The sequence below is a fragment of the Cavia porcellus genome, unplaced genomic scaffold (assembly GCF_034190915.1).
Source record: "Cavia porcellus strain 051 isolate PalLab524CR breed Dunkin Hartley unplaced genomic scaffold, mCavPor4.1 scaffold_16, whole genome shotgun sequence".
NCBI classification, from domain to species: Eukaryota; Metazoa; Chordata; class Mammalia; order Rodentia; family Caviidae; genus Cavia; species Cavia porcellus.
In genome coordinates, this window is record NW_026947499.1 from 29,027,593 (window position 1) to 29,048,188 (window position 20,596).

Here is a 20,596-nt window from a genome sequence, read left to right on the forward strand (position 1 = left end):
GACTATATAGAGAGACCCTGTCTCAAAAAAAAGAGAGAGAGAAAGAAAAAAAAAATTATCTCTCTGATTTTTGATGTATTGTATCCAAAAAAACATGACCATCATACAATAGAGAACATACAAAAATAAAAGAGCTGGGCATGGTGGCACATGCCTGTAATCTCAATATTCTGGTGGCCAAGACAGGGGAAGCACTGCAAGTAGGAGGCCAGACTGGACTGTATAGTAATTTCAATGCCTGCCTGAACTACATAGCAAGACCCTGCCTCAAAAATAAATAAATAAATAATAGAAGGGTCCAAGAGATGACAAGAGGAGAAGGGATGAGACAGGAAGAGGGTAAAAAAAGAATTAAGATATGTTGTGTACATGCATCAACTCCCCACAATGAAAGCAATCATTGTGCACTAATAAAAATAAATAAATAAAAGAATAGCCAGGTGTGGTGGCACATGCCTATAATCCCAGCACTCGGGGAGCTGAGACAAGAGGATCACTGCCAAGTTCAAGGCCAGCCTGGGCTATACAAGTGAGTTCGAGGCCAACCTGCACTTCATAGTAAGACTGTCTCAATAAAACAAAACAAAATAAAATAAGAATAACTCCTCTAGTAAGTATATTAGCCTTTAGAGTTGTCTACATCCTACACCCCAGACCCCATGAGTATGTCAGGTTGTAGACAAGGAAATTTACAGTTATAAGTAGAATTATAGTTGTTAATCAGCCAAACTTGAAATGGAAAAATTATTCTTTTAGGCCCAGTGTCCTCACAAAGGTTTGTAAGTGGAACGGGATGTGCAAGAGAGAATATTAGAAAGAGGTTCAAACCTGGTGCACTACTGGCTGTGAAAATCCAGGAAGCAGCCAGGTGCCAATATATGCACATGAAGCTGAAAAAGGCAAGGACTCTGATTCTCCCCAAAAGCCTCCAGAAAGAACACAACCCTGTTAATACCTTGAATTTAACCTGAGGCCCATTTTGAATTCCAACCTCCAGAGCTGAAAGATAAGTTTGTGGCCGTTTTTCATGGCCCCAGAAAGAGACTAATATAACTCCCAAGCTCGAGGAGAAGAAGAAGAAGCAGCATAGACAAGGTATGCAAGATAGGATATGAGCCAAATCATCTAAATAATATCAAATGATAAATTCAGAAACATCTTAAATGGGAAAGGAATTTAGGCCCCTAGAAGCCACCCTAGATTTTAGAAAGCCAGTCATATTGAAATGATGCTAAAACCCAAATACTGACTATGATACCCTAGTGGAAGACAAGACACATCCCAGGAACACCAGAACCTACTGTGGATTCAGGCCTGGTGGCACACATCTGTAATCCTAGTAGCCTGGGAGGCTGAAACAGGAGTATCATAATTTAGAGCCTAGCCTAGGCAATTTAGCAACTCATTGAGACCCTGTCTCAAAAAAAAAAAAAAAAAGAAAGAAAGAAAGAAAAAGATTGAAAATGTAATTCAGTGTGAAGGCCCTGGGTTCACTCCCCCATATTGCCAAAAAGAACCTACCGCATTATTCATAGTTGATAACAGCTGAGGGAGAAACCTGATGAAGAAAGACTCTGAGGTCAGGATAGATTAACATGGGCACAATTCATTCTAGAAAGGTAAACACAGCAGTACAAAGTGAGAGAAAATAAACTGCAAAGGGCCCAAGAAAACACACATCTGTGTTATAACCTGGAGATGTGAAATAAGATCCTGCATCCAAAAGAGTAGTTTTCATTTGGGGATATATGTTAATTTAAGAGACTTTAAGAAAAAAATTGATAGACTGGACATGGTGACACAGGCCTGTATTCTGAGCACTAGAGAAACTGAATGAGTTCAAGGCCAGCCTGGACTACATAACAAGACCCTGTCTCAAAAAAAAAAAAAAAAGAAAGAAAGAAAAAATCAACACTGTATGTGTAGACTAGAAGGTTAGTGCTAGAATAAATGTAGTTATGAAGGTTCCAAAGGTTCCACATCTGGAGATTCAACCAGTCATAAATCCACAATATTCTTACTGGAAAATTTGTGCCATACTAAACATGTAACAGACTTTTTAATTCTTGCCATTATTTCCTAAACAATGCTATTTAGCAGTATTTACATGGCACTTATATTACATATTACTAGTAATCTAGAGATAATTTAAACTACATGGGGGGACATACATGGCTTATATGCATAAGGAGCTTGGGCATCTTCACATTTGTATATCCAAAGAAGATCCCAGAACCAATTTCCCTCAGCTACAGAATATACACTAAATCCAGAAGGAGATGTTTCCTCCAAAAGAGGTAAATTGGGATGACAACTTTTTGTCTGTGTATGGAAACTGAAGTTCAAGGAACATTTTGGGGATCAAATGTGCATTACTTAAAATTTCTACTTTACTTACGTGAAAAGATAGACTACAAATAAATTTCTATACATGCCTTATGCCAGGGTTAAAAAAAAAAAAGAAATAAATTTCTAGAGGGTTGAGGTTATAGCTCAGTGGTAGAGCACTTTCTTAATATGAGAAAGGTCCTGAATTTGATGCTTAGAAAGAGAGTTTCAGAAAAGTAAAAACTCATCCCTATCCTAAACACAGCAACTTTTTGCCAGGCATGGTAGTACATGCCTATAATCCCAGCACTGTGGGAGGCTGAGGCAGAAGGATTGCCACAAGTTTGAGGCCCGCCTGGGCCTGAACTGCACAGCAAGATCCTGTCTAAAAAAGTTTTTTTAATTGAAACAAAGTCTCACTAAATTTTGAATTTGGGATCCTGCTACCTCAGCCTTCCAGAGTGCTGGCATGTGCCACCACACTCAGCTTAACTTTTATTTTGATTTGGTTTGGATTTGGGGTTTCATTTTTCTGTGTTTTGTTTTCTTGACAGGGACTCTCTATGCAGTTCAGGCTGGCCTTGAACTCACTGTGAAGCCCATACCAGTTTGAATTTACACCAATTGTCCTGACTCAGCCTCCCAAGTGCTGGGATATGCCACCATGCCCAGCTAGATTTGGGAATCTGAGATCTCCCAAGGACTAAGACAGAAGCTTAAGGCCTGACCTGCATCCATGGAAATGTCTCCCTCCTAACCACGAATCTGCCCTGGGCTCCTCCCTCATGCATTGTATCCTTTCCCACCCCAATCCCTCTGCATGGTCTCAGACCCAGCTACCTCAATCCTTCCACCCATCTCCCAAATTAAGAAAGAGTCATGAAAGGACTGGGGTAATATGATTGAATGGGGGATGTGGATTGACCATTCTCTTTCCGTTTCTTTCTAAATTCAGATTCCCAAACTAGCTCTTCTGTGAATACTGAAGCTTACCCAAAAAACCCGCACCTTCGAGCCTATCATCAGAAGATTGACAGCAACCTAGGTAAGACCGACAGCTGTGCCAGCCTCTGTAAGTCACTTGTCTTCCATGCACATGGAGCCACTAGTTAGCTGCTCTTGTCGCAGGTCATGCCCCACAGAATCACTCAGAAATCTATCCATTTCTCTGCTTTTATTTTCAGCCAGGTGTGGTGATACACACCTGTAATCCCAGCACTCAGAAAGCTAAAGCAAGAAGATCACTGTGAGTTCAAGGCCACATAGTGAGTTACATAGTGAGCTACATAGTGAGGTCAATCCCAGCCTGAACCAATAGCGAAACTCTGTCTCAAAAAAAAAAAGTCTGTTAGTCCTGCCAAGCCATCCCTACTTCTTACTTGGATTCTGCCAGCAGCAGGGATGAAAGAATCCCTACGAGATCCTTAGCAGTGCATCCTTATCCCACCACTTTCGCTGTCTTTCCCAACTGGCCACATAGTATTCCAGTTTCCTGCTCTGTGAAACCAGCTTCTCTGACAGATAGTGGTGGGAGGATTCCATAAACCAACACCATCAAGCACTTAGAAAAATGCCTGGCTTGGTAAGAGTTACCACTCATGTTAGCACATGGGCAGAGCAATCTTTCAGAAAAGAATTCAGATGGTGTGTTCTTCCAAAACACTCTCAAGGATCCCCCCCACAATTAGAATCCAGATTCCTTGGTCCAGCCCCTCCTACTCCCACCTTGCTTCCCTCTCATCGTGGGCTCCTGTGAGTCTTGTGATGCCAGTTATTTCCTTCTTATATCCCCATCTGCCTGGAGTATCCTGGGGGTTTTCTGGGAGTTTTTTGTCTTTTTTGAGATGGGGTCTTGCTATGCAGTTCAGGCTGGCCTTGAGCTTACTTTGTAGCCCAGGCTGGTCTCGAACTTGCAAGGATCCTCCCTCAGCCTCCAGATTGCTGGGATTACAGGCGTGAGCCACTCCACCTGGCTGGTTTTTCTGTTTTTAAGGTAGGTAGTAAGGATTGGACTCCGGAATTTATACCTGCCAGACATACATTCTAGCACTGAGATTAATCCCCAATCCCCCCCCCTTTTTTTTTTTTTTTTTTTTGTTGTTGTTGTTTTTAATTTTGGGCCAGTGTCTCACTAAGCAGCCCAGGCTAACTCAGCCTCCTAAATAGCTGGGATTGCTGATGTGCACCACCAGCACTGTTTCCATTATGTCACCACTTTATTCACAGGGAGCACTTGATTTTTTATTTTGCTTTGTTTTTGTTTTTGTTTTTGTTTTTGTTTTATTTGAGATAGGGTCCTCTATGTAGCCCAGGCTGGCCTTGAACTCAATGCATGGAGCCTGTCTGGCCTCCAACTCATGATCCTCCTGTATTCCTCCTTCCTTCCCAACTCTTTTTTTCTGTCCTTCTCGGATTAAATGATGGTTGTAGTCTAGTCTTTTTTCTCTTTGCTATGTTTATTGTGTTATATTTTATTTTGTTTTGTTTTGTTTTACAATACTGAGACCTAAATCTAGGGTCTTTGTACTGAGCTGTTTTCTCAACCTGTTTTTTATTTTTTATTTTGAGACAATGTCTCACCAACTCACTCCTGAATCAAGTTCCCAGAGTGCTGGGATTACAGGTGTGTGCTACTATGCCTATCTTTCTTTGGCCACACTTATAATACAGCACTATCAAACTCACAACCTTGTGCTTGCCAGGCAGGAGCTTATGCTACTGAGCTAAATCCTGGGCTCTGGCCACATTTTGTAGCTCTTTTAAGAGAAACAATTATAGTGTCAATAAATGTAATCCCAGGGCTGGGGATTTAGCTCAGCGACATAAGTGCCTGCCTTGCAAGTGTGTGGTCGTGAGTTCAATCCCCGGTACTGATAAAAAAGAAAAAGACAAAAAATAAAATAAATGTAATCCCTTTGAATATAAAGAATAAAAAGAATGTTTACACAAAACCTAGATTATAGAAGGTAGACATAAGTAAGAGCAAATAAAAGAACTGTATTTCCACCACCAGAGCCCACTATTTTTATCTTCCATGGGAATGTTAAAACTTTTGGGTTTGGGGATTTTTTTGTTTTTTTGTTTTTTGTTTTTTGAGATGGGGTCTTACTGTATTGCCCAGGTTACTCTTGTACTCCTGGATTCCAGTCATTGTTCCTCAACCTCCTGAATAAATTGGCCTATAGGCACATGACACCATGCGCACCTGTTAGCACCTTAGGCCTCATGGCAGGCTTTCCCACCAGCACCAAGGAGGGGAGCTCATCTCAGTACTTTGCACATCCACAGGCTTCTGTCCAAGCCTCGCCTACCCTTTGCCTTCATAGCCCAGGAAAACCTAGGCAGCCCTTCTGTCCCTGTGGACTCTACTATCTGAAGCCAGAGACTTCTTTTCTCTAATGCAGAAGGTGTATCTGCCCAGATCTGGCTATTCACATAAACCCAAAGAGGCTCCAAAGCCCCTTGTCCTTCATCAAGAGAAATGGAGTGGCAGCAAACCATATCTGCTAGCCGGGGAAGGGAGAAGGGAGACTAGGAAGGAAGCTGAGTTCAAGGAGTGAGCAAGATAAAGGCCAAGAAGTCACCACTGTAGGCTGTGCATTTGGCATTGAGGACTTGCCATTTACAAACTACCAAAGCACATGGTGCACAGCTAAGGCAGGAGGTAGGCAGCCAGCTCAGAGAACAACCAGCTGGCTCTGCTGACTCAGAGCTACATGAGCACTTCTATTCATACACCTCTTTCTTTCCCACTCTCCCCACCTCTCCACACTCCAGCAAGCCACCTCTGATTTCCACTTCTTTGCCTGGTGACGCTATCGTGATGGTGGTGGTGGTGGTGGTGGTGGTGGTGGTGGTGTTTTAATCTTAGTCTAGTTGTTTTCCTGGACATTGCTGCTTGAATCCTGAGAAACTTCCTGATGTCAGAGGTGACCACACAGATTTTACATGGCATACAAGGTCATGAGTTTCAGTAATCTCAGGAAGCACAGAAGCCAAGAATGGTAGTATATGCCTGTAATCTCAGGATTTTGGAAGCTGAGACAGGAGAATTACAAATTCAAGACCACCCTGAAATACAAAGTGAGTTTAAAGCTAGTCTTGATTTACATAGCAAGTCCTTGTTTTAAAAGGGGCGGGTAGGGATTTAACTCAGCAGCACAAGCGCCTGCCTTGCAAGCACACAGTCGTGAGTTCAATCTGCCCCCGGTACCAAAAAAAAAAAAAAAAACAACTAAACCAAGAAGCATAGAGCCAAAAACTAACTGAATATATAGGCTTGTGGGTCCAGTGATAAATACTTTTATCGTAACTGAGGGGGCTTACTTCTCCCTCACCTCTGGCACTTTCCTAGTATTCTCAATACAAGGACAGAGAGCAGACCTAGGTGCATCCCCCTCCTGAGTACACATGTATGTGCACAAAGGCACTGGAGCACACCCACTCTGTGACAAAACTAGGAAGGAGACTTGCCCACTCCCCTTTGGCAGAGACAGGTAAGACTCATCTCAGCTATCGGCAAGCCCTGCCAGGGAACACCAGAGTCCCTGAGTGTGTCTCCCCCTCATTCCCACCTTCTTTTCACATCATTTTAGGATTATGGATGTGCACTACCACACCTAGCTTTTTTTTCTTTTTTATCAGTACCTAGATTGAACTCATGACTGCCTGCTTGCAAGGTAGGCGCTTATGCCGCTGAACTAAATCCCCAGCCCTACACCCAGAATTCTTGACATCATTTTGTACCAAGTATACCTTTCACACTTCTAAGGCTAGCTAAGTCCTTATAGACATTGTCCCTCTTAAAAATCAATGTTGACTGAGCATGATGGCACACACACCTGTAGTTCCTACACTTGGGAGACTGAAGTAGAACAACTGCTGTGAGTTCAAGGCCAGCCTGAATTGCATAGTGAAACCCTGTCTCAAAAAGACACACACATACACACATACAAAAAAAAAAAAAAAAAAGAATATTAAACTGACCATAATGGCACATGCTATAGTCCCTTAAGGCAGGCGAGTCACTTGAGTTCAGGAGTACAGGACTAGCCTGGACAATATATTAAGACCTCATCTGAGAAACAAACAAAACTAGCAAAAAATGAATATTAAAACTGTGTGTAAGCCAGGTGTTATGGCACACACCTGTAATCCCAGCTCTCAGGAGGCTGAGGCAGGAGGATTTCCATGAGTTTGAGGCCAGCCTGGAATATAGGGTGAGACTTTGTCTCAAAAATAAATAAACAAAACTGAGTGTTTTGGTGCACACATGGAATACTGAGGCAGAAGGATTGCAAGTTCAAGCCCAGCTCAGGCAACTTAGCAAGACACTGTCTCAAGGTAAAAGTTAAAGGGATAGGGGTATAGCTTACTACAGACACTAAGGTCAATCCTCAGTACTACCCCTCCCCCCGCTAAAAGAAAAAATTCTGGAGGGCTAGGATTATGGCTCAGTGACACAGCACCCACCTGGCAAGTGGGAGGTCCTGAGTTCAATTTTCAGTACCAGAAAAAGAAAAAATCTGGAAAAGCCTAGAGAGAGAAGCACAGAAGTCAGAAGGATTCTACCATCTGAGTAGCAACTTACAGTCAGTCCGCTCTTAGGTATCTTCTGCTCACCTCAGCTCTGCTTGAGTCTTGGGCAGGCCAGAACCTGCCTCAAACACAGGGATAGAGTTTGAACTCAAACTCAATGGAACTGACCTGGATCCTCCAGGCTTCATCCTGTACTACCACACTTTACTCCTTTGGAACTAGGCTACTTACTCATCATGTTTAAACTTGAATTTCTATGATAATGGTGTAATCTATTGCAAGAGTCAAACTTTTGAAGGTAGGCGTTGTGGCGCACACCTTTAGTCCCAGCCCTCTGTGATGCTGAGTCAGCACTATCACAAGTTCAAACCCAGACTGGGCAACTTAGTGACTTAACAAGATTGTCTCTCAAAGTAATAATTAAAAAATGGCTGGGTATGTAGCCCAATGCAAAGGTCCTGCTTTCAATTCCGGGTACCACCATCATCAAGAAACAAAAAGAGAGAGTTGATCCTTTGGCAGAAGTTATGTATTTCAGTTAACCAGGGCTCAGCCTACTCAGATCCCCCCGCCCTTGGTTCTTTGACTTAGGGACCTTGAAATATAGATGCCTGTATACCTAGAATACTGTTGTCTTCCTGCCCACAAACTAAGCAAAAGAAGAGGGACTGGGGATGTAGCTCAGCAGGACAGTGCCTTCCTGACAAGCACAAGGTCATGAGTTTGATCCCCGGTATCAAAAGAAAAGCAAAAGAAACAGCCAAGTGTGGTTCCAAGAATTCAAGCAAACTGGACACTCAACATCTGTGTATTAATGAATCTGGAAAGTGGTAGCAGTGAATGAACAGATGTGGGAAAATATGTATTTAATAACAAAGGGTTTCCACAGTATTTGAGTCCTATAGAAACATCTCTAGTTCACTGTTTTCTGACAGAGTAGCCCACATAACAGGATAGGGACAGAGTCACCCTTCTCTTACCGCTTGCTAAGTGGGCTGGGGATGCATCTTCTGAGGAGAGCCTGAGGCTGGAGCAGAAGGTGCAGGGGCTCCAGCTAGACAGGGCTGTCCCTCAGATATGTTTCCAAATGGGGACTCCCCATGTTTACTGCTCTGATTCTGTGCCAGATCCACCTGGAGCTCAAGATGTAAGGAAGAAAAGTAGGCTCTGCTCAGTTCTATCACACTGTGGATTTTTTGGTGGCAAAGAACAGGCCAGCATGACAGGCGTGGTGGCATATGCTTATAGTCCCACCAACAGACAAGACTGAGGCAAAAGAATTTCTTGAGCCCGGGAGTTCCAGACCAGCTGGACAAGACAGTGACCAGTGTTCCTCTTCCATATCTTCACCATGAGGGATGGAAATAGAATGTTATTCAGGCTCTTCTGTTCTCTTTTCCTTCAGTACCAAGGGATCTTGAAATGTATAGCAATCTACTAGATCAGTGATGGCAAGTCTTTTAGAGACCAAATGCCAAATTGCAAACCAAAACCCACTTACTTATTGCAGACTGCCAGCACTGCATTAAACATGACTAGTGAGGTTTTAGCTTATAAAAAACAACTGTTGTCTGTTGCTCGGCTGCAGAGACAACTTTGCTCACGTGCTAACAGAGAGGGCTCTGTGTGCCCACCACAGCACACATGCTTAGGTTCACCACCACGCTACTGTGAGGTCCAAAAGTACCTGAAAATTTTGTACGTATATATGCATTTCTTCAAAACATTGAAAATAGCTGAGGATATAGTTCAGTGGTACAGAACTTGCCTACCAGGCAGGAGGCCCTGGGTTCTGTCATTACTACAAGGAAAAAAAACTAAAAAGACATTATAAGAGTGGTTATCTTGGCGTAGGTGAGCATTCTTTACATTAAAGCACATATTGCTTTTTTACGCCGTTGGTACTGGAGATTGAAACCTTCACAATGAATGACATCCCAAGCTCTTTTTATTTGGAAGAGAGGGTCTCGCTAAATCACAAAATGGCCCAGGCTGAGTGCAAACTTGTGATCTTCTGCCTCAGCCTCCCAGAGTGCTGGAATTACAGCTACGCACTACCATTCCTGGCTACATACTTTTTATTGGGTAAACATCTCACTTCCACATATTTTAGAAAGTGTAATCAAAGCTCTAGAGCTTAGCTTGTTTTAGGAGAAAGAAAACTCAATAATCCAAATGTAACTAATACCTGGGAGGGCCTAAGAAGTACTTCCACGTGCCGTTACTGCATTTGCTCAGACCTACATTCATTTCCTTCTCTCATAGATGAACTGTCCATGGGACTGGGCCGTCTGAAGGACATTGCTCTGGGGATGCAGACAGAAATTGAGGAGCAAGATGACATTCTTGACCGACTGACAACTAAAGTGGACAAGTTAGATATCAATATAAAAAGCACAGAAAAAAAAGTGCGACAGCTCTAAAGATAGAGAAGTAGTTCTACTTTATTATGATAATATTTGAAAGATCTTTTTAAACTCACAAGAAATTTCATTTATTATTTTAACATGCGTTTGCAAATGTTGTAACAGTAGGTCATAAGAGGTTTTTGTTGTGATGAAGAAATGTATGTCCATTTTGTCTTAAGGATGACACCTCTCTAAATTCTTTCAGCAGAATGTTGAGTTTGGTTCTGAGCACAGTAGCCCAGCTCCATGTATCTTAGGCCTTTGACTGCCATGCTGGAATGAGATGAACAAGTTACATTTTCATGGGTGTATGCAGACATACGGGCAGAATTTCAGCCTTGTGTTCACGACCCACTATTTTCCTGTTGGCTATATTTCTCATTCCCAGGCCTTGTGAGTTCAGTGTTATAGGACCTGCGGGTGGGGGTGGTAGGGGTCCTTCCCATGTACAGGAGACATCATACACACACACAAACACTAAGCACGTTGTGCTCCTCTCCTCTCCCTGGGAAGAATCCATGTTAGATCTGGAAGTGGAATGTCACATTCTTTGCTCTTTTGTTAACAGATGTCACCTTTTGCTCTCCTGCCCTCTGTCATTGGCATGCATTTTAGCAAGAGGACTTCAGTATAACACCTGGAAATGTACAGGGAATTGGGCAAAAACTTCCTCCCCATATGCTTTTGTCTCCATTTGTGGTTGGGAACAGATTCTCCACTGGCTCAAGGCCACCTGGCTGATCAGCAGGACACCCTGTGGAGATTTTGGGAATGGGACTATCTCACAGGTATGGACTAGCAGTGGCCTTCCTCCGCTAAGCCCTGCACCCCACCATTGCCAGGCTTCAGTGTAGCAGTGTTTGTTCGGTGCTGGGGCCTCCGGCACCATCAGCACTCCCACTGTTTTGTACTCTTTCAGGGTGACATTTGAATCATCATTTGGTTCCTTCCCACTCAGTTTTAGGACTGGAACTACACAAATAATGCTGACCTTGTGTGAAAGATTCGGCTAAAGAAAAACAAAAAAGCCCAGATATCATTTTAACTAGCTCAGCTGTTCTCTTTTTTCATTTTATAATCATCTCTAAGCATTCATTGCAGTTGACTTCCAGAATAAAATTGAGTTCAGTATCTCTATCAGAACCATTGAAGCCACAGAGCCCTTGTCTTTTTTAAAAAATAAGATATTTTGAAGGTAATAAAAGAGACTAATTTTAATGATGTCAAGAGGCTGAGAAAGGATCACCATGAATTCAGGGACAGCCTAGGCGTATAAGTGAGTTCAAGGCTAGCCTGCACTATATAGTGAGGACATCCTATCTCAAAAATAACAATAATAGTAAGTTGCCACACCTGTAATTCCAACATTCTAGGAGACTGAAGCAAAAGGATCAATTCCAACTTTGAGCAAACTCAGCCAGAGCAAATTAGCAACTTAGCAAGACCCTCTTTCTTTTTTTTTTTTTTTTTAGTCTTTTTCCTTTTTATTGGTATCGGGGATCGAACTCACAACTGCTTGCTTGCAAGGCAGGCGCTTATGCCACTGAGCTAAATCCCCAGCCCCAAGACCCTCTTTCTAAAAGTAAAAAACAGTAATAAAAAATAATGAAAAGGGCTAGGGATATAGCTCAGTACAAGGGGTCTGGGTTAAAAAAAGAAGAAGAAAAAGAACTCATCTTTTTTTTTTTTTTTTTTTTTTTAAGAACTCATCCTTATTGCCAGATGGGATCCACAAGACAAATTTCTATTTCTACAGTTTAGCTGAAAACAAACTGTGCCTTCAAATAAGTAGCTTTTCTAACTTTAGGGTGGTTATATACTAAGTGTGCTACTAACAAAAAAAAGTGCATTCTCTTTCAGAGCAGACTGTTTATAACATCTAGTACTTTCTAACAACAGCAAATGGAATGACCTCATGGATGTCTTTGTATCCTATAGAAATGGAGACCCGAATTTAAGTGGCGAGAAAAAAATACAGCAGTGCATTCTCTCTTGTTTTTGTGACTATATAATTTTAAATGTACCCTACACCAATTCAGTAAAATTCAGCTTTACCTACATAAACCTTTTCTGCAAGATTTTTAAAGTCGCCAGTGTTGTTAAGCATCTTTAGCTCTGATAAATGAAACGACTTGTGTAGAAATCGATGAGCCAGTCATTGGAAGTGCTCATTTTGCAGGGAAGGGATGGGGGGCTTTTTGTTATTCTGTATCAGGACAGCTTATATCTTCCTCCATGTCTTCAACTCTGCAGATGAGCATATTCCATAAAATAAAATGTGAAGTTTTTCAATCAAATTCTATCTCTTCATAGAGTTTTCAAGGAGTTAATGGAGGGGATCCTCCTTTGGGCCTTAGGCCTGATTTAGAAACCCTTTGGCTGGGGGCTGGGGATTTAGCTCAGCGGCATAAGCGCCTGCCTTGCAAGCAGGCAGTTGCAAGTTCAAGTTCAATCCCCTCCCGGTACTGATAAAAAAGAAAAAGACAAAAAAAAAAAAAAAAAAAAAAAAACCTTCTCCTGGAGTGTATAACTCAGTGGTAGAGCACTTACCCTTGCATGCATAAGGCCCTGGATTCTATCCCCAATCCTGCAAAAAGAAAAAACCTGCCCATAACATCAAGAACTTTTTGCAGTCTGTCTTCTAATTCTTCACTCCCTCTCCAGCAGGACCAAATATCTGCATATTTTTTCATTCCCTAGTCATCTGTCATCTATCTTAGTAAATGGTGCTGCCTCTCATCTAATACAATGGCTTGGCAAAAATTTTTGTCTTTTGTACCGGGAATTGGACACAGTGCCTTTGCACTGAGCTACATTCCCCAGCCCTTTTTAAAATTTTTTAAATTTCAAGAGTCACTAAGTTACCCATGCTGAACTCAACCTCGCAATCCTCCTGCTTCAAGCTTCCAAGTTCTGGCACTACAGTGCTGCACCACCATGCCTGACACTAAACAAAAAAAAAAAAAAAAAAACACCTGGCACTAAACAAAAAAACACAAACAAAAAAATTCAGACATAGTCTCCTAAGCCTCTAATTTGCCCTGGTTAGGCTCAATACAATTTTGAGCCTCATATATAGTCTATATGTCTTAGTGTCCCAGAGTGTGGGGATTACAGTTATGTGCCACCACACTTAGCTCATCTTGGAGATGTTTATCTATCAGTTGACTAGCTGCCTGTGTTCCAGAGACAACACTGGTTTTAGTGGATATCATCTTTGGACATCATTATAAATAAAAAATGATGAAGGTTTAAACATGAACACTGGACTTTTCCCTGTAAATTGGGAAAGGTCACAATGTTGGTTGTGAATGAGAAATGACATAAGAAGAGCAGGCAAGTACCTAAAAGAAAAGCATCAGGAGTCCAAGGACAAGGAGGCATTGATTGAGCCTAAATAAGAGTAAACATGGGGCTGGGGATTTAGCTCAGCAGCATAAGTGCCTGCCTTGCAAGCACATGGTCATGAGTTCAATCCCCAGCACCGATAAAAAGAAAAAAATAAGATTGACATGCTGAAATTTAGAATTTAAGAGGATCAAGGCGGGAGATTCTCATTGGCATAAACACCTGTCTGGCAAGCTCGGGGTCATGAGTTCAATCCCCAGTACCAAAAGACAAAAAATGTTAAGCTAGAATTTAAAAGGACCATAAACCTGGACATGGTGGTGCACACCTGTAATTCCAGCACTCAGGAGGCTGAGGCAGGAAGATCACCGTGAGTTTGAGGCCAGCCTGGGCTACATAAGTAAGTTCAATGTCAGCCTGCACTACATAGCAAGACCTTGTCTCAGGGAAAAAAAAAAAGTGTTTAGGCACTGAACTGAAGAAGAGCCCCAAACTAGAGGGGTAATAGGGTAAGAAGAGGAACGAGGATTTCCAGGCTTTAATGATTAGGTGATGAAGGATGACAGAGAGGTAGAAGTTGATGATAACACCCATGTTTCTCGCCAAAGAAGTTAGCAGTCATTATGTTTTTTGTTGTGTTTTTGCAGTACTGGAGATCAAATCCAGGGCCTCATATATAGTAAACATGCATTCTAGCATCCAGCTATTTTGTGTTTTGTTTTTTGAGACAGGGTATTGCTATGTAAATCAGGCTGGCTTTGATATCACTGTGTAGCTCAGGCTAGCCTTGAACTGAGGATTATCCTCCTGCCTCAGCCGCCCACGTGCTGAGACTACAGGCATGCACCACCACACCTGGTTTCTCAGCTCTTTTTTAAAAATTCTTTCTTTGAGACAGGGTCTTACTAAGTTGCCTTAGAGACATGTGCAGCAGCACACATCAGTAGTCCCAGTTGTGCAAGAGCTGACAGGAAGGTCAAGATCATCCTGGGCAACATGGCAAGATCCCATCTTAAAAAACAAGCCAAGCACGTAGCGCTGTGATAAACTGATTTCCTAGTGCAAATGAGACACTAGACTCGATCCTCAGCACCACAAAAAATTTTTTTAAAAAAATAAAGGCAGAATTCCAACAAGAGATGCTCATCATCCATCAACAAAAATACAAAAGTGAGCTGGGCGTGATGCCACACACACCTATAATCCCAGCACTCAGGAGACTGAGGCAGGAGGATCATTATGAATTGGAGACCACCCTGGGATACAAAGTGAACTCAAGGCCAACATGAACTGCACAGTAAGACCCTGTCTCAAAAAGGAAAAAAATAAACTACAAAAGTGCACTAGGGGCTGGGGATTTAGCTCAGTGGCATAAGCGCCTGCCTTGCCAGTGTGCGGTTGTGAGTTCGATCCCTGGTACTGATTTTTAAAAAAAGTGCACTAAAAGATTTCACGGAGTGGCATGGCTGCAGAGTGAATATGCAGCAAGAAGCAGGCAATTACTCTCCAAAATTTGGCTGTAAAGAAGAAAAAACTGAGGTGGAGATAGAGAACAGGATCATGAGAGAGATGGTGGTACGCTCCTATAATTCTAGCACTTGAGTGGCTGAGGCCAAAGGATCATGAGTTCCAGGCAAGCCAGGGCAGTTTAGCATGTATGTGTCTCAAAATAAATAAAAAGGGGAATCTGGGGATACAAATCAGTTTGAAAGTTTTAGGTTCAATCCCCAGTGCAAAAAGAAAAATGGGGGGAGAGAGGACCTTGTATAAGGGGAAAAGGGAAAAACATTAGGGAAAACTGGAGCCACATATTCAAAAAGAGAAAATTCTTTCCTCAAATAAAAGTGAAAAAAGTAGGTAGCCAGCCTGGACTACATAGTGAGATCCTGACTCCAAAAAAAAGACAGTAGGTATATAGGTATATGAGGACACATACTGTGAATCCTATAATATAATGAAGTGTACACACTGGGTGGATTTTGCAAAAGAAATTTGTCTCAGTTTCAAAAGCTGGAAATCAGCCCCATTGGTTCCTTCTGAGTGGAGAGAGCAAGCTCTGTTCCAGCCCTCTCCTTAGCCTGTAGAGGGCAGTCTCTGCCATCTCCCTGTATCTTTACATCATCTTTCCTATCTGTCCAAATGCACCCTTTTTAGGAGGATGCCAATTGTGATTTATTCAAGGCCCCATCACTAATCACAGCCTACTTTAAAACTGATTTTAAATTTTAGCTCAGTGGCATAAGTGCCTACCTGGCAAGCACAAGGTTGTGAGTTCAATTCCTGGTACCAAAAAGAAAAATAAAAAAATAAAATTGGTAGAAGATAGGAGAAATTAATCACCAAAGAATGACTATTGCAGACACAGCTGGGATAGGGGACCAAGCAGGATATGAGTAATTAACACATTTCACACATTTTTTAAAAAGTAATCGGTTTCATGGCTGCTTGGCATCATATATACCAGAAGCTCCCACAATTTGGCTGGAGTTTAAGAGATGACCTCTTAAGATAGGTGTGCTGATGCACACCTGTAATCCCAGCTCTCAAGAGGCTGATGCAAGACAATTGCCATGAGTTCAAGGCCAGTCTGGGGCTACATAGTTCAAGGCCAGCCTGAATTATATAATGAGACCTTGTTTCAAAATAACAACAACAAAATGACCAGGCCTTCCTGTCCCCGTGGCTAACTAGCAAACTCAAGGAAAGAAAATGAGAAGTCAGAACTCTGGCCTCAGGTCAAGGGTCCAGTTCCTTAACTAGGGTCAGAGAGCAGAAGTCCAGGTGCCAGAACTGTAGCTCAGATCAGAGGAAAGAAAGCAAACTACTTGTCACTGATCTTTGCACGTTAGTGCCTTTAATTCTCTCGAATCGCTCAAAGTCTAGGCAGGACTTGAAAGTAGGCTAAAAATTAAAAACAAAAAAAGTAGGCTAAGAGCAGGGAGGAAAGCAGATATGAAAGAAATTGCTCACTTTCAAGAGGCAGCCCTTTAAAGAGATACAGCACCCAGAGTTCAGATGTATACCTTTGAATCAGGAGTACCTCTGGGCCATTTAAAATCTTATCAAAACACTGACACTTTGGCAGCATATATACTAGAAATTAGCCGGATGTGGTGGCTCACGCCTGTAATCCCAGCACTTGGGAGGCTGAGGTGGGAGAATTGTTGCAAGTTCGAGACCAGCCTGGGCTACAAAGTGAGCTCAAGGCCAGCCTGAACTACATAGCAAGACCCATCTCAAAAAAGACAAAAAAAAAAAAAAAAGAAAGAAAGAAATTAAATGAAAACCAAACTATTGTGGAGTGGTTTGGCTTTTTTTTTTTTTAATATGTTTAGTTTCAGTTCTCTGAGATGTGTCTCTTAGTTACTTTTCTCATTGCTGAGACAAAATACCTAGTGCCCAAAGTTAAGAGAGGAAAGATTTATTTAGCTCACAATTTGTAGGAATTTCAGTCCATAATCAACAGACTCCGAGGCAGGGTGGCATAGCTGAGGAGAAGCATTCATGGCAGGCAGAAGGTAGCAAAGCAAGAAGGGACAAAACAAGCTTCTTTCTGTTCCTTATATTGCATCCAGGCTACTGAGATTAACGCAGTGCCAAACCAGTTGGCAGGCTGATTTAGTAATCACACACCCTTAGTCCCAGCATCCTTGATCCTGGCACCATGAATCAACCACACATTTCACATTCAACTACCTCTGAAAAAGCCCCATCTATGACTCTGTAAGGCTTTAGGAAGACATCTAGACACAGCCATAAGAATGGGGTGATGCTGGTCGTGTCATTACACCACTTAAAAACCTCTATTGGCTCCTGTCTTGGTTGTAACAGGTCAGCCAGAGAAGTCAGTTATCCAGCCTTAGGAGCACATGACACAATCTCTGTGGACAACCCCACACATGGTGGTCTCATGTCCACAGGAAGAGAGGTGAGTACTTTTTTACAAATACTAACCAAGATCATAAGAAATTTTCAATAAGAAGGCCGTAAATACACCCTTACAGCAAGAAATAGAATTTAAGGTGGAATGTGAGTTCTCTAAACATGGAAATTCAGAGCATTGTGCTACCACAGAGTAGGCATTAGTGAGTTTTTTGTTGAATGGATAGTAAGAGAAAGAAAGGATCACAGGTGTGTGTCACTGCCCTGGCAAAGCCACAGTCTTATTTGGAAAAAGTGAAATATGTGGTCCCACTCCTGTCATCCTTACTTTAGAAGTGGGTGTGTGACCCACTGTGATGGGGATGTGAAAGATGAGCTCTTACAAAGGTTTCTGAAGGAGTGGTCTTTGCTTTTAAAAAAGGAAACAGGATTTGGGCTTTCTATACACCTGTAATCTCAGCATTCTGGGAGACTGAGGCAAGAGGATCACAAATTCAAGCCTAGCCTAGGCAATTTAACAATTTAACAACACCCTTCTCAAAAAGGACTGTGGTGTGGCTCAGGGCAATGGCCCCAGTTCAACTCCTAGTACTGTGCCAAAAAAAAAAACCAGTCCCCTGGCCTGGACATCTTACATCTGCTACAGATTTTGCTATAGGAAATAGCAAATGCCCTTACTGCTTCAACTATTTTGAATTGGAGTTTCTAATATTGTACCTAAAAGCATAATCATGCTTTGTAATGCTTTTGCATCTTGGCTAATGAAGATGATTGCATAATGAATCCACAGTGAGCAGACTTTTATTAAGATCACTGAGTCACTCTGTTGTTGCAGGTATAGACTGATCTGATTGCCTAATCTCAGGAAGGCTGGGCCCTGACCTCAGTCATGACTTTTTTTTCTTTTTGAGACAGGATATCTCACTATGCAGTTCAGGCTGGTCTTGAGCTCACTTTGTAACTCAGGCTGGTCTCAAACTTGCAATAATCCTCCTGCCTCAGCTTCCCAAGTGCTGGGATTACAGGTTTGTGCCACTATGCTCTACCATGACTACTTTTTAAACAGTTTCGGCATTCATTTGACTGGGAAAAGTCCAGACAACCTGGGACTTTTTTTTTTTTAAACAGGGTCTTACTATGTATCTCAGGTTGGCCTTGAATTGCCTACTGTATGTAGCCTAGGATTGGAAAAATCCTCCTGCCTCAGCCTCCTGAGTGCTGTGATTATAGGCATGCACCATGATCTTGGATTTTATTAATATTTTGTGCTGGTGATCAAACCCAGGGCCTCTTGTTTACTAGACAGTCCAACACTGTGCTTAATCTTCAGCATCTTCTGAGGTTTAAACAAAAAATAAGGCTTCAGTTTTAGAAGGAAAGATATCCAGAGGAACTGCTCTGATAAAATAAAATGTGAATGGGGCTGGGGATTTAGCTCAGCGGCATAAGCGCCTGCCTTGCAAGCAGGCAGTCATGAGTTTGATCCCTGGTACCGATAAAAAGGAAAAAGACAAAAATAAAATGAAATAAAATGTGAAAATAGGGGCTCAAGTGGAAAAAAGAGTTCACGATTTTATACTGGTTTTTGTGGTTTTCAGCCTTAGGAAATTGGGATGGATTATGGAAATTAGAAGGATTTTGGCATGAAATAATGTCTGCTTTCTAAATCATTACAAGATTTTAGCCTTTTAAGAGATAAATACATAATGATCTATTATAAAATGCTTCTCCGGAGCTGGGGATTTAGCTCAGCGACATAAGCACCTGCCTTGCAAGCAGGCAGTCATGAGTTCAGTCCCTGATACCGATAAAAAGAAAAAAGAAAAAAAATTTTTTTAAAAAATGCTTCTCCTTGCCAGGTGTGGTGATGCACACCCATAATCCCAGCATTCAGGAGGTTAAGGATCACCTCGCTTGAGGCCAGACTGGGCTGCATAGAGTTTCATGTCAGTCTGGACTACATAGCAAGATCTTTCCTCCAAAAAATTCTGTTACTGTTACAAAATATTTAAGATAATCAACTATAAAAAGAGGACAGTCCCAGCATTCTGGGAGGCTGACACAGAAGGATAAAGAAAAAGGGGAGACTGTCTGGAGATGTCACTTAGTGTGAAGACTATAGATGAAATCCTCAGTACTGAAAAAAAAACATTTATTTTGGCTCACAATTTGGAGGTTTCAGTTTGTGGCTGGTTGGTCCTATGGCTTTTGAGCCTGTAGCAAGGCGGTGCATCATGGCGGAGCATATAGGATGGAGAAAGCCCCTTCACATCATGACCAAGAAAGAGAGAAAAAATAAAGGAGCAAGATTGCACTATTCCCTTCAAAGCCATGTCCCCAGTGACCTCCTCCCACCACCCTCCACCACCTCCCAAAAGTGCTAAGCTAAAGATATCTTTAAGCCTTGTACCTTCAGGAAACATTTCGGCTTTAATGTGAAGGTTGCTCTAGCAACCTTCACATAGAGATGGTGATCACAGATATTGATGCAGGCCTCTTAATAAATATTGAGCCATGGTTGTTTTTAGGCAAGGATTTCTGGTTATAGCTCTGTAATAATAATGACCATCTAACCAACTGTGGGGCATACGCCTCTGATACCAGCATCTCCACAGCACGGTGGAAAGGTCTGGCCAGAGGAGACTGCTCATGTCATGGTAGCTCAGGATCCTGAGGCAGGAGTTTTACTGAGTTTGAGGCCACCTTGAACTACATAGTGAATTTAAGGCCAGCCTAAACTATATAGCAAGACACTGTCTCAATCAATCACCATCTAGCCATCCATTATGGTATATAAATTATATAGCTTGAGTACTATGGCTTTGTTTTTTGTTTTTTTATTTTTTGCTATGGTTTTTGATCGAAAGGTATTTAAAATAGTGAGTCTCAAACCACTGCTATTACATAAAAGGAGGATCTCTGATGTAGGCAGATGTTCGTGGTGCATTAGGGCTGGGGATATAGTTCCATAGTTCAGCAGGCACAGCACCTACCTGGCAAGCATGAGGCCTGAGTTCAATTCCTGGTGCCAAATAAATAAATAAATAAAACCATAATGCATTAAGTCACTGCTGTCCTATTAATCACAAAGG

General features: G+C 42.0%; 1 protein-coding gene across 3 annotated transcripts in view; it reads left to right on the forward strand.

Moving 5' to 3' along the window:
- Window positions 1-20,596, forward strand: part of Snap29 (synaptosome associated protein 29) — a 56,670-nt gene that overhangs the window by 18,282 nt on the left and 17,792 nt on the right. Inside the window, exons 4-5 of one of the 3 annotated variants that reach the window (XM_063226047.1) lie at window positions 3,284-3,373; window positions 17,454-19,338. In XM_063226047.1, coding sequence (XP_063082117.1) covers window positions 3,284-3,373; window positions 17,454-17,485 — 122 coding nt within the window. In that variant the 3' untranslated portion in view covers window positions 17,486-19,338. Of the gene's footprint in view, window positions 1-3,283; window positions 3,374-10,131; window positions 12,339-17,453; window positions 19,339-20,596 lie in introns of those variants that run through there. The other 2 variants (XM_003478360.5, XM_063226046.1) reach the window with 2 other exon arrangements.